Source organism: Pholcus phalangioides, unplaced genomic scaffold (genome assembly GCF_987345545.1).
Source record: "Pholcus phalangioides strain wild (caught in Gottingen) unplaced genomic scaffold, Ppha-v1.0 ptg000011l_1, whole genome shotgun sequence".
NCBI lineage: Eukaryota > Metazoa > Arthropoda > Arachnida > Araneae > Pholcidae > Pholcus > Pholcus phalangioides.
The window spans coordinates 23,385,556-23,400,829 of NW_028301604.1; the positions used below are offsets into that span (position 1 = coordinate 23,385,556).

General features: G+C 33.5%; 1 protein-coding gene across 1 annotated transcript in view; it reads right to left on the reverse strand.

Annotated features, from left to right (window-relative positions):
- Window positions 1-9,776: 9,776 nt before the first annotated feature.
- The window catches only part of uex (metal transporter uex), a 48,236-nt gene continuing 42,738 nt past the window's right edge, over window positions 9,777-15,274 (reverse strand). The window contains exon 6 of the mRNA XM_089239325.1: window positions 9,777-12,064. Within this exon, the coding sequence (XP_089095451.1) occupies window positions 11,397-12,064 (668 nt within the window). The 3' untranslated portion in view covers window positions 9,777-11,396. The remainder of the gene's footprint in view (window positions 12,065-15,274) is intronic.

The window sequence follows — 15,274 nt, forward strand, 5'->3', positions numbered from 1 at the left end:
TGATTAAATTGTTATTATTTTACTGGTCACACCTGTCAAGCAATCATTTTTACATTCTTCTTTGAAGCTTTTTATACATAACAGTTTTGATGAAATTTTAAAATTGCTCAAAAAATATTGCTCTTTTTTATTGATCAACATGTGGTCTGATTAAAATGACAGGTTAAAAGAAAAAATACCTTAGTAAACACAATGCATTGTATGCACCTTCCAATCTGACTTGACAATGAGGGAGAAAAAATTATCACAAGAATAGCAGAAAATTGTTGATTTTGGTCGAACAATTTTTGAGTACATCTCATATGGCTAGCACTTCACAAATCAGGTAATAAATTTGCCAATATAGCTGGTAAAGTTAATGCGTAATAACAAGGTCATACCATCACTCTACACAAAGAGCAAAAGTGACAATCATGATAAAATACGACCAAACTCGGCTTCTAATGGGATAGAATACCTCAGTTAACTTTAAAAAAGCTGCAACCCACTTGCAGGGCAAAAAATTTACTTTTGCCAGTGTTTGGCGCGTAACTGACCGTTATAAAAATGACACATCATAAAACTTCAAAACGTTATAACTCCTAAAATAGAAAACACTTTTCTGTATTAGTTTTTCACAAAGAATCACGAATGTAATCATTTGGTCGTTGATGATATCTACCCTTTATACACAATATGTAATATAAAATACATGTGCACATAAACAAAAAGGCATAGTTTTTATTAATAATGCAAGAATGAAACTCCTATTTGATGAAATTCTCAACCATTTATAACAAATGTAAAAAAATATTTGTAATGTTCAGTTTTGGATGCGGAACAAAAAAGAATGGATTTCTCAGAGAAATTGTTTATACATTTTTATCAAGACAATCCACATTCATTATATGCAAGTATTGATTTATATACATTATTTGTACATGATTCTAGTTGCAAAATCACTTTTTACAATATATACAGGGAAAAAAATATTTGGTGAAGCAATAATTTAGATAATCAATATGCTCTACACCAGTGTTTCTCAAAGTGGTCAATATCGCCCCTAGGGAACATTGGAAACATCCAGGGGGCGATAGTATCTATGGGTATAATATAGGATCCTATGGGTTCGCTCGACTTTGGGGTGGGGGGGGGGATGAAACAAAGTTTCTATATGTGGGGGGAAACTATGCCCCACACTGTATTTTTTTAATGCTGAAATGATGCATCAGATGACAATAAAGGTAAAAGCTTAACATTACTTGCTCTGGCAATAATAATGAATATATTTTTTTAATGTGCAAAATTATATTGCCTACCAGATAACAATAACATTAAAGAAATTTCAAATCTACATTGAGAATATGCAAGTATAATGCAGCAAACATTTCTTTTATTAAAAAAAAAAACCATAAGACAATGAATAAATAATCACAAAAATAAAAAAACCGAACAACCCCCAGAATCATTATAAAATTATACAAAATGCTCATTGAAGCACATTGCAAAATTACTGCAATAAAATAGAAAAAAAGAAACGAAACATGCACCAGTTTATTGAAAATATTTTGTTTGCTGTTTATAACTGAATTTGATTTTTGTTCGCAGACTATATTTTTATTCTTGAAATGCAGACTTATAAAGGATTTCTAGTGTTGTTTATATCATGAAGCAAGGCTAAATGAGAGCATATTTATATATGTAGACACAAACACAGGATGAGCTTTACTTAGGAATACTTATCTAATAGTAGGTCCACTTTTATGCATATTATAGATTCCAGGCTGAATCCCCACAAAACTGAATCCACAAGTATACAGCCTAAATATGCAGTCCAAGTCCATCCTAAATTGCAGTTACTACAAAAATGTTATCGGTAGCCATCATCTACACACAGCTAAGATTGAAGATTTTGATTGCATTCTCTTTTCTCTCTAAAGTTGTTTACTGCAGTTGAGAACGGAACATTTTCAGATGAAATTTCTTCTGGACTACAGCAATTTATTATAGAACTATCATTCCACTTCACTTGCATTTGTTATACTAGTTCTCATGAAGCACAATCTGATAGTTTTGTACAGCTGACTAATCATTCAAACATTACCCATGAATTTTCAATTATATTGCAGTTTACATCACTAAAGTTGAGAGGGAAATCCCTTGCTATGCTCAATCAACCACCCATAGGTAACAATGACATCATTACAGTGTGCATTGTACAGTTGGAAGATTATAGTGGTTTGAGAGTATATCTGCAGTAGAAATTGGGAAGATGGTCCAGTAGAATGCATCTGACACATTGATTATTAAACCAAGACATATGGCAGAAGAAAAGCCCTTCTACCATGCTACTATCACCACTAGATTGTTGAATTCAAAGAGTACAAGGTGGCACCCATGAACTCATGTTACTTGCACAAGATGTGTACCTATCTATCTGCATATTGTCCATGACTCATCACTTTAGAAGACTTTTGCTATGAATATCTTCAGTTGGTAATTCTCCTTAGTCTGCATCTCCTTAGCATACTAAGATAAGAGTATTTATGATATCTGGCTGGAGCACTGCAATTTTTCTTTTATTGTTAAAGCTAAGGAATTGCAATATACTATGTATATGTAATTGGTTCCAATGTTACTACTATTGAACTGCTGAATCAGTTCTGTTACTATCTTATGGCATGGTTGTAAAACAATCTGCCACTCAACTTTCCTACTTATCATCCATGGTTGGCCTTCATGGTGAAAAAAATTTCACGAATTTATAGCCCAATTCTTTAGATGTATTCACAGAAAAGAGATAATCACATATGCTCAAACATGCTAGTTTGATCGAATTGTGGGTTCTTGTGGAGTCAATCGCATTGACATGCATGATTTTATATGAAAACACATAGCAGATCTAATTAGCAGGTTACAAGTCTGTGTAAAATTTTACCCCTGAATATAAGCATTTTTAACAACAAATTTCGATTTAAAAGTCCCAATGAAAAGTCTTAAACATTGGAATCTGTATGCATGTAGTAAAGAGGGAAAAGAGCTGAGTGAATTTGATTTTCCTTTTGTCATCAACCAATACTCCTTCAAGCATTCTTTCTTAATTTTTCTGTTATGGATCATGTTAAAAACCAGTTTCACTCATTCTTTCCCCTTGAGAAGGAGGGAATGAGTCAACTCCTCTATATCAGAAAAATGGTTAACAAATTATGATGAAATTTATTATGTCATTATGGTCATTATGAAATTTTGTTTTATTTTGCTTTCTATGTCGGTTTCATTTTAAATGTTTATTCATTGAAAATCACATAAATTAGCAGACGAGTGGATTATGTAAACTGAAAGGTTTTCACAACTGGTTTAGTCCTTAGCAACCTTTTGGTTTGCAGATCACTTTTGAAAACCACTAATCTAGAGATTAATGTGAAAGATGAAAAAATATTACACACACAGGAAATTATTAAAATATCTGATTAAATGAACAACTACTAATTTGTTTTAATTAAAATACTGACAACAGTAAAGGTCTTGGCTATTGAACCAATGATTCATATGAGGGTATACTGAATTTGGAACCTGTAAAATTTAAACTGATTTTTTTAAAACCCTCTAAAGTTGATAATTTTTGCAACTGAATTTTTGCAAAAATTAGCTCTTTCATTTATTTCTTAATTTAAAACAATGTTTTACATTGGATTCCACTTATGACGTTTCAACTTAGAGTGTTTTCTAGCTAAGCATGACTCATTTTCGTGGTCTCCCAACTTTCAATATAATACTTACCAAGATTTCTAGTTTAAAGCATTTTTCTGTATACAACATTTTTTCATGATGGTGTTTTGAAAAACGTTTTAAGTGGAATTCACTGTATATTGTTAAATTTATAATGTGACTTTAGACTAAAATAATATATATGTAATACTTATCAATATCATATCACAATAACTAAATAAGTTTCATAAATATTGGAATAATATCAATCAATTCCTTTGTCTCATTTGAATAATTTCCATAAAAACATTACATAATAACCACTGGCAGCCAGTTAGAATCTGTGTACCTGAACAAAATACTTGAAATTGTAAAGAACAAAATGATAGTAGATATAGTTAAAGAAAAAAGAAAATGTTGAATATCAAATTGTTTTGAAAATAAACAAAAATACAGTGAAGTTCACACATAAAAATACAGTGAAGCTCCTTCAAGTTGGCCACTTGTCATTCCATAAAAAGTGACAGTGCAGAAGTGACTGCCAAATAGAGGTTGTATGACAGGAAAAACACACTTAAGGGGGGCATGTCAAAATAATGATTTTCAATGCCACCGAAAAAAAAGATAATATAAAGTGAAACCTGATCATTGATCATTTTTGTCGCACCACTGTAATTTTCTGCATGCAAAGGCTAATTAGATCGGGACCTACAATTTATTGCCAAATCCAAACGGCAGCCTTGTTTTTTTTATACTCATTGAGTGCGCTAACCCCTTGATGAGGGACTCCCTCTAGTAGCAATATTTTTCTGTGGTCATATTGCTGTTTCTGTTGTACTTGTGTCAGGAAAGTTTCTGACAAGGATGAACCAGGTGTATCGAACTTGCGACACCATTAAACATCCTTTGGTACTTCAGGCAAGTATCTTATCAACCTGTGCTACCGCGCCCTAAAGTGAAACCTCACCACAACTATACTTAATGTAACAATAAATCCCTCTACAATGGCATTTTTTAAAATCTTGTTTGGAATCACCCACAGTCTGTAATGTTAAACTCCTCTCCATACAACAGTATAATTTGCTATGATAAACCTCCTATATAACAATATTTTTTGAAAATTGTTTTACTGCGTTGTCCATCATTTTTTAAAGGGATTTGTTCACATTTTACTGTTCAATGCCAGTGTAATCATTTTTGACAAATGCAAATTGCACTTCCATTTCTAGCTCTTTGCTGAGCATTGTAAATATTGTTTATGCCTCTTCATGACTTAAAAATACAGAAGACAACTCAATGCTATTAGGTAGCATCAGAATCACCAAACCTAGAATAGGCCTATGTATTCAACTGCTTTGAAATGCAAACTGTTGTTTCACCTATTTGCACCGTAATTTTGAATGATGAATGTTAGTTACTGTCCAAGACCATGAAGTAATAAATACAAAATTATTTTTCCATCCAGACAGAAGTTTTTAATGACTACTATACTTGTTGAACCCTCAAACTAAGCAAATGAAAAATTAATCAACCAAATGGTCCACACACACCCTCCCCCAAATAACCTTAAAAATGATACAATTTCTGCTTTGGCAGAATCATTAATTGCATTCTTCAACATTTCTAATATTTGGCAATATATCAATGATTTCCTGCTCAATTAAAATCAATTACACAAATTTTGTCGATAGGATTTGGTCAAAAAGTAGGAAAAGTAGGACAAAACCGAGAAAGTAGGACATTTTACCAAAAAGTAGGAAAAGTAGGATGAGTGGGAGCCCTACTTATAGCAAGTACTGTACATGTTCTTTCATCACATTTCTTTTACTCCCTCACTGTTGTTCTACTGAATCTCAGAGTGCTATAAAGTGAAGTATCCACAAACCCAAAACACTTCCACATCCTTTAGCTATTATCCATAAAGATCACAGGTTATTTGTATGGTTTACCTTGTTATCCCGGGAGCAAATTTTTAAACTGTCTTATCAGCTAGGAGCATCCATATAGCATTAGCCTCTCTCTTTGTCATCCTATTTACAAATGTTTCCAACCTAATCATCTCACACATGAACAGAAAATCTGATTGATCCATAAAAGTATTTATGCTGATGTATAAAGATTATAAGGTTTGTATACAAAGAGGACAAAATGCACAAAAAAAAAAATAAATTTGTTTTCAACTCTTATCTATAAGGAAGTGGCCACACGGACAGGTTGGCTGTTGAATAGGGGTGGTTTTTGTATTATGTCTATGGAGCCTACTGTCTGTTCTGAGAAAAGCTGGCCACAAAGGGAAGTTGGCCGTCTATGGAAGTTTCATTGCATTTCAATATGGGAAAACTAGATCATAACATTGATAAAATTATTATGTATATACAGTGGAACTCTGTTTATATATAACTTTCACATCTATAGGATACTTAGGTTTGGTCCACACAAATTCCTTTCTATATATTTCAATGTTAAAATACTTAATTTATATGTTGTACAACTACAATTACAGCACGTTTTTATTTTGACTTAAGAAGAAAGATATAATTTCTATTAATAGAACACTAAATTTATTTTGTGAATTGCATAAGCAAGTGCACACACTGTGACCATATTTAATGAATATTGTCATTGCAAAAGCAATAAACTTTAGGGTGATTGTAAACAAATTTAAAAAAAACAAACATTCAGCAGGCTGATGACCATTCTGAACTAAGCACTAATATGATTTGTTTATTGTTTCATTTTGAGAATTCTAGAAATGCAGTGAGCTCTAAACAAAGGAATTTTAATTTTTTGTAAAGGTGGCCATACAGTATGTTTTTTTTCCTATTCGTGTGATTTTTTTTCTAGCATTATACCACATGCTTTGGAAAACCTATTCAGACATTAGAGAGGTTGTAATAAGAAACACATACAGTATCAGTTCTTCCTTTGATTCCAGTAGCATTTACTTTGGTTATGGTTCTTTGCTAGCTGGTTATGTCAAATATACTATATTCTTATATTAAAAAAGTGAAAAAAGTCTTTCTTCTAAAATGTAAATTTTGACAAGAAAATTAAAGAAAATTATAGATTGATGACAAAAGTGGAACTTATGTAACAATTAAATAACCTGAGTCAAATTTGAAGATGGTTGTATAAAGGTCTAATATAAATATAAGAAATAAATAAAAATAAATCTACAATTAATATATCTATTGCTCGTGAAAAATCTTCGCAAAATTCTAAGATTAAATTTATATCTTGAGGACATGATTCTAATTATGATTTTTTTAAATTTAATAATAGTATTTCTTAAAATTTAATTATATGATTTTCCCAAGTATTTTGTATACAGGATGTCCCATAAATTTGAAAGGATTGTGAAAAATCAACAATTTGACATACAAGGGTGTGGTTTGTGCCCTTAGATTTATCAGTCAGATTTTTTTGACACAAGAACAAAATTAGACTTCTTGCAGATAGGTGATACTATTTGGTGAAATGTTAATGACATCCAAAACATCTAGATTATACAGGAGGCATTTGTTTTCACTTGAGAATGTGTATCATAAACGTGAGTGGAAATTGAATATTTTGAATAGTTGACATCAATGTCAACATCACAGTCTTTCAAAGAGGCACAATAATTCAACATGGGTGAAGTTGGTTTTCTGCAGTTTCCCAATTTCAAGGCAGGAATGTGTGCTATTCTCCCATTTGAAAAAGTCTCTCTGCATAGAGCTGGCAGACCTTCAACACATTTAACTAAAAGAATCACTTTGCCAGAAATTAGAAAATATTCACAATGTGATGAGTACAAATGACATTTTATAACACACCGACATATGTTTCGGCACTCATGGGTGCCGTTATCAAAAGGTGGAAAAGTGTGTTCTGTCTCAACGAAAAAACATGGTCAGAATGAAAGAGTGGTCAGAGTTGTTTCCCTCACTTCAGTATTTTTATTATCAGTTTTTACATCATAGTTGTTGCCTTCTGTTGTTAGTGACGTCATATTGGCATTTCAAGATCCATTAGTAAATGACACCAAATCAAATGCCCTCCATTCCATTTCCCTACCATATTTTCATTTTGAAAAAACATTTGAAGAATATTCAAAGGGGCCAAGCTGGACATATGATGCCACTAACAACAAAAGGCAACAACTATGACATCAAAACTGATAATAAAAATTCTGACGTGAAGGAAACAACTCTGACTGCTCTTTCATTCTGACCACATTTCTTTGTTGGGACAGAACGTGTTTTTCCACCTTGATAACGGTACCCATGAGTGCTGAAACATGTCGTTGTGTTATAAAATGTCATTTGTCCTCATCACATTGTGAATATTTTAAACATTACCTACATAACGTGAAAATTCAGGCACTTGCTAGTTTCACTTCAAAATATAAAAAACAGATAGCAGCTCCATGAGAACACAAAACATGCACAACACACACACTATTTAGCAACATAAATATATTAGGGCCACATATCACAGCAGGTACTAATTGAAATTCCCCAGAGGAATATTCACGAGATGCATGTGCAGTTAAGCAGTAGAAATCCATTAGTAGTAGTAGCAGCAGTGCTTTTTAGGATTAGGATTTATCCTAAATATGAAAACTTTTTACAGAAAATTACAGACCAAAAAAAAAAATGGATGCAAAAATTTGTTTTAGATGATGTTGAAATGACTGATTCCACGTGGAATTCAGTCACACGTGCACGATTCGAAGCTGCTTCTGTCATGTTGGTTTTTGTTCTGAGTGGAAAATATTTCTTCGAACAGGGAATTAATTAGGAATTTTACTTGCTCGGGGCAAACATTGTTTTAACACCCCCACCATCTCGCCACGATGCATTAAAAAGCTCTAAATATGATACATCGCTTCCTACGCTATCAGGAGAAAGCCAGAAAATCGCAGAATAAACTGAAGAGTGTAGAAGAATTTTTGTTTTCTCTTCGGAAAGAAGAACAAATAAATATACTTGATTATTTTTCATGAGGTGAATTTTTTTTATATGTTTTGATTCTATTATGAAACAACCCTGAATTAAAATGAATGAGAATTAGCATTTTATTTAATGGAATTGTTTGAATGTGTACAATTACGTGCACAAACACGATCAGAAAAAATTTAGCGTGAAACCCAGCTAACTCGACATCTGCTTAAGTTGACATGTTTGTCGATACTTCTAGAGTGCTGAGTTACAGAGAGTCTACTGTACTAATTCAATTGACAAACAATATTGCCAAGGAAGAATTTGTTCATAAGTTAGCTGTTGATTCCAATTGCCTTTTAAAGTGCAATTAAATTTGCATAGTATCAGGAAAAACTATGCAGCACCATCTATCAGCAAGAATTTTATTTACTTGTATCAAAACATATCAAACTCCTTGACAAGTCTAAGGATGCGAACGGCACCCTGGTATGTCAATATATTGTTTTCTTTTATAATTTTTTAAAACCTGTCCAAATTTATGGGATAGCCTGCATTCAGATTACTATCTTCTTCTATTATTTCTACTGTATGAATATTCCTATACTATTCCAAAAAGGATGAAAAACCATTGCTCTCTTTCCTTCTGTTAACAAATTTTGAACAAAAACTGACATCACCCACTGGCAGTTGGAGAGGGGGGGGGGGGAACAAATAAAAAACATGTTTGACTGAAAAAACAACTACAACACATTAGCTTATCTGGGTATTGCCAAAATAAGAGGGTTTTAAGGAAGCATGATAACTCAGAATTGCCGAAATAATATATAATAAATCAAGTCGAATGAGATATCGTGTCATTGTCACTGTAAGGGTTAAACAACATCAAAAAGTAAAATAACTTCAAAACACTGAGAGTTTACTCTCACTTAAAACTAAGTTTAAGAGTTATATGACTTTTGCACTTATACAAATACAAATACAACGCCACAACAGGCAAATTGCCCAATGAGGTGGCTGACTTAAGAACATCATGTATCCCGAGCCATTTTTTGGAGGCCCTACCTACTACTACTACACCACACATGCACCCCCCCCCCCCCGGCCCCCCAACGAATCGGTACATGCGGGAATGTGCGTGTACGTGTAGTGAAACCTGACGTGAAGTTTTTGTTGTTTCTCTGTAATGCTTGTTATGTGTAGTGCTGCCATCTGCCACTAGTTTTTCTAACTATGAGGGAAGTGTTATGATTGAATGATTTATCGTTGTAGGACTGTTGCTCTCTGTGGCGAGACTTTTTAACGGGGAGATCGGCTCGCATTTGCGCCTTGAAGTTGGGAACCACAGAAAACCAACTTCAGCCGACCACCACTGTGGGGTTCGAACCCGGATTCAGACATCGCGAGTCCGTCACTATAACCACTCGACCACCACAGCGGCAAACTTATAGAATGTTTTGACACATGGCCTATTGAATGCCATATAAATGGAGTTCCACTTATTTACCATTTTTTAAAAGAAGAAAATATCTTCATTTTAAAAATAAATGATAAAAGAAATATGTCTACTAAATTTTCAAAATTTCTCAGATTATTCCAAAAACTATACATTCATGCTGTATTAAATGTAATTATGTACTGCATAAGCTTATTTTATCTGCAAAAATTTCAATAATGTACTTTATGCATGTATGCAACTGCCATATATGCTAATTTCAAGACCTTGATTATAACATACACTTCTCAAATCATCAAAGGGTTATAAGTGAATTCAACTGTGCATGATTTCAGAGCTAAACCAACTGAAGCAGGCTTTGAATGACCGGTTTTTGGCAATAGAAAATAAAGTAGGTAATTTGTGAATTTTAATAATTTTTGCTACAAAGTTTTTTAAAGCCTTTGTTAAAAAGTTATAATTTTACCATATTTTTTGGCCTATCTGCCGCAATGCTTACATTTTAAAAAACTTAAACTTTGGTGACTTGTAGCACCTACATTCATTTTGTGTTTTTTAATAAAAAGCACAATCTCTAAGAAATTGACTATGAACATGATTATAGAACTTTTACATATCAATTAATTATTATGTTTCAACTATTTAAAATTGACTCTGACCATTTAGGAAGCAATTTTTTACAAATATTCATTTGTGGAGTACTAGAAAATGGTATCTATACATGAAAGTTAAATTTTATCCACAGAAGATATGATGCTTACCTGCAGCTCACAAACATGTTTTAATGTTCTTTTTTTTTGCACTGCATGGTTTTATTGTAAGAAATACAGTACTTATATTATTGTAATAATAAATATGAGACACCCAATCTCCTTGGTTGGTTTTTTCCTTTATAATTATCAGTTTTTGTTTAATATAAATAATATTTGATTGGAAAAAAACTAAATGAAAACAAAAAGTAAATATTGCATAATAAATGTAATGATTGTCACAATTTACTGGCTATTCTCATTTTGTGCATATTTCACCTTGAAATGCATATATTTATAAAAATATATATTTTTATACAATAAAAATATGCAGGTACTTTATAGGAATTATGTGATTTATCTATCCACCAATATATTCTTAAAGGTTGGCAATTCCATTAAATATAAGCACTCAACTTAATTCAGGAATGATTTCATGAAACTACTACTATAGCAACAGTGAGAGAAATGAAAAATTAAACATACTATAAATATCTATAAACGCACGCGCATATATATATATACATGGTATAAATAGACTTTGTAACAATAAGTCACACAATACTAGAGTTTTAACACTTTTTATGCTTCTGAAGGGTACAACAATCTTGTGCACTCATCTGCTTGTTGTTGACCACCATTAAGAGACGATACTTTTTTGGAATTTATTCCATCATCAAAGTGTTTTATATAAATATCAGCTCTATCTTTGTTATTATGACTTTGTTTTTCATGAACACCTAAGAGATTGGATTCCATATCTATCATTGGAATATCAGATGAAAGGCCTTGAGAATTATCCTCTTGCTTTAAGAAATCTCCGGCACTAGTTGTAGGAGTGCCTGCACAATGACTAATGCACCCAACTTCAACACTTGCTCTACGAATAATGTCTTCATTATCTTTAGCACCACACTTTTCTATGTGTTTGTTTCCTAGATGACTGTCAAAGCTTTTACTTGTGAGGTTCATTGGGCTGCTTTCTGAAGATTCATCATACATGGTAGCTGAGAAGATATCTTGTTCCCATGTATTATGACGGGTTTCTTCTGAGCTTGAATCACACTTTTGTTTTTCCATCAGTGTTGCACGATATGCAGCAAGATAAACAGTCCAATGGATTTTCATGTATAAAGTTTGAGAAATAGCTACAACAGTATAATCCGGAATAAATGATCGTGAAGCTCCACTTTCAGAGTTAGCAGAAATACTCTGAGATGAAAGGGATTGATTTCTAGGCATAACATCGGCTGTTAAATAGACAATATTTTGATATATCACACATTGAATAATACAGTAAATGCATTGTATTATTCACTTTATCATTTGTATATATACTTGTATTACCCACTGTTTTATTTTAAGTATACAGTTGCCCCCCCCCCATATTAGTAGGGGTTACGCTCAGGGGTGATCGCGAAACGGGAAATCTGTGAATAACTGAAACCATAGGTTGTTTTTTTTTGTGTGTATCTAGTTTACTGAACATCATGAGAAGAGCAGTGTGACACAGAGGTAGAAGGGAATGTAAAAGAGGGTGCAGCGATTGTTGGCGATGCTTTCTGAAAGAAAATTGTGATTTCTGTTTGCTGTTTCTTCTTCATATGATCAAGTATGTTGGAATATGTTGACAAGGCTTCCTCTACCAATTTTTCTACATGTGAAGAACGTACCATAGAGAGATCTATGTCATGAAAATAATCTATTGCTGATTTGAACTGGTGAAGCCCTTCCACTATGTTACTCATGGTGAACTTGTGTGTCTTCCACTTTTTTATCTTGATCTTTTTCATCTGGTACTGCTTCAGTTTCAGGAGAAATCAGCTACATTAATTACTTCTCGGTCAACTCCTCTGAATTGCTATTAATTAGCCCTTCAACAACTTTTACATCCATATCATTGAACCCTTCTCCACCCACCTGTTTCACTAATATGACAATGTCTTTTATAATCTCTTCATTGGCTCAGTAGAAATGGTTGTGTCCTGGTGCACACATTGTGGCCAAAGGTTAATCCAACTAGAGAAACTATTTCTTAAGAGCTGCCATGACTCAAATGATGACAATAATGGCATTGGCAATAGTGTAATTCTTCCATACCTTCAAGACATTTTCTGCATTTGCATTTTCTTCTATTGCATGCACAATCATCTGCATTGAGTGGCGTATAGAGAGCGTTGCCCCTTGATAGCATTACCCCCAATCAAGGGGCTGAATGATAAATGTTGTATTAGGAGGCATATAAAGGACTTCCACACCATCAGCTCCCCACTCCCTCTCAGTACTCCTTTTTCAATTCATTATTAAACTATAGCCCTGTCTTCTTCATTAAAACAGGCCTTCTGAAAAAACTGAAACCCCACTCCACTGGCCCTGATGGGATCCTGAATCATATTTTCAAATTTTGCGCTGATGAAATTTCTAATTATCTTTTAATTATCTTCAAAGCGTCTCATTAAACACATCCAACTTGCCCTCTGAATGGAAAATTAATAACATTATTCCAATTCATAAATCAGCACTCTTTCAAATCCCCTAAATTTCAGACCAGTCACCATCAATTTTACTTGCTGCAAACTTTTTGAGCATATAATTGCCAAGGAAATCCATTCACAACTTGATTCAATAAACTTCTTCTCAAACCAACATGGGTTTGGATCATCTTATCAGTAACTACCCAATTAGCTATTTTCATACACGATTTATCAAGCAGTATCAACAAAAACGTCCAAATTGATATAATTTTCTTGGATTTCTCTAAAGCTTTTTACAGGGTGCCCCACAATAAACTCCTAAACCTTGGCCTATGTGTTCAACTGCTTAAATGGGTGGAAGCCCTCCTCACCAGCTGCACTCAGTTTGTCTCCTTCAAAAGCCAGAACTCACCATTTCTTCAGGTTAAGTCTGGCAATCCCCAGGGTTTGGTCCTCTTGCCATTATTATTTTTGATCTATAAAAACAATCTTCTTAATTCCATCAATTTCCACATCAGACACTTTGCAGATGATTGCGTCATCTACCAAACAGTGCACAATGAATCCCACTAAGCATCTCTCCAAAATAACCTCAACATTGTATCAGAATGTTGCTCGTCCTGGCAATTACCCCTTAATTCCTCAAGAACAGCTTTTATGAAAATTACTCGCAACCCTCGACTTCCCCTTGATTCTTCTTACTTCATCAATATTTCTTTAATCACTGAAATTTCTAATTATAAAAATCTAGGTGTAATTATTTCTGTCGACGTCCGTTGGAATCTCCATGTTGATTACGTCTTTTATAAGTCTCTCCAAAAACTTCTTTTTCTTCGTCGGAACCTTAAAAACTCCACCCGTCATGTCAGACATCTCTGCTTCCAAACCTATATCCTTCCTGTACTCTCATATGCCTGTGAAATCTGGGATCCCCCCCCCCCCATACTCTCTCAAACATAGACAAATTAGAATATATTCAAAATAAATCTGTCTGCTTCATTTTTAACTGTTGGTCATCCTCCACCTCTGTTACTGAACTCAAGTGCCAACTCAACATGCAACCGCTTTTCACCCATAGACATATCTTTAGATTAGCTTTCCTTTTCAAAATCCTTCGTGGCCATTTTCATATTGACACTTCCAATTCTCTAACTCCAGCTTCATACTTTTCCAATATAGAATTAACCATTCCCAAAAATTGAAACACATCTTTGCATCTACAGATTGTTTCAAATTTAGGGGAGGGGGGTTCTTTCCTTGAACAATAATCAATTGGAACAACCTCCCAAACTGAAGTGAACCCATAGGATCCTACATTATACCAGTAGCTTCTATTGCCCCAACTGAAGTGAACCCATAGGATCCTACATTATACCAGTAGCTTCTATTGCCCCAACTGAAGTGAACCCATAGGATCATATGTTATACCTGTAGCTTCTATCGTCCCCTGGATCATTCCATCACCCACTTTGGGAAACACTGATGTACTGATACACATTTGCACAAAACATTACAGTAAGTTTATTTTTACTTGAATTAAAACCAAAAGCTTGCTTTTCTTCTTGGGGGATAAATGTTCTAATGCATTTTCTTCCAAAATAGTGCAGTTTCATCAGTGTTAAATACCTGCTGAGGGGCATAACACTTCCCTTCAATAATTTTCTGCAAAGTCTTTGGAAATTTTCTAGCTGCCTCCTGGTTGGCAGAGACTTGATTACCAGTGATTTTTACATTGCATAATCTGAATCATTTCTTAAATCTATGAAACTAATCTTTACTTGCATAAAATTCTGATAAAAAATAGACATTTCACTATCCCTTTCCTTTATAGAAGAGTAAAATTTTTTTGCCTTTTCCATTGTAATATTACAACCGATTGGAATACCTTTTTTTGTAGCAGTTTTATACCCACAAAAAAACAGCATTTTCTGTACCAGAAACACATGGATCCCATAGGCAATGTAAAGTTTTTGCTGCCACAGGTGC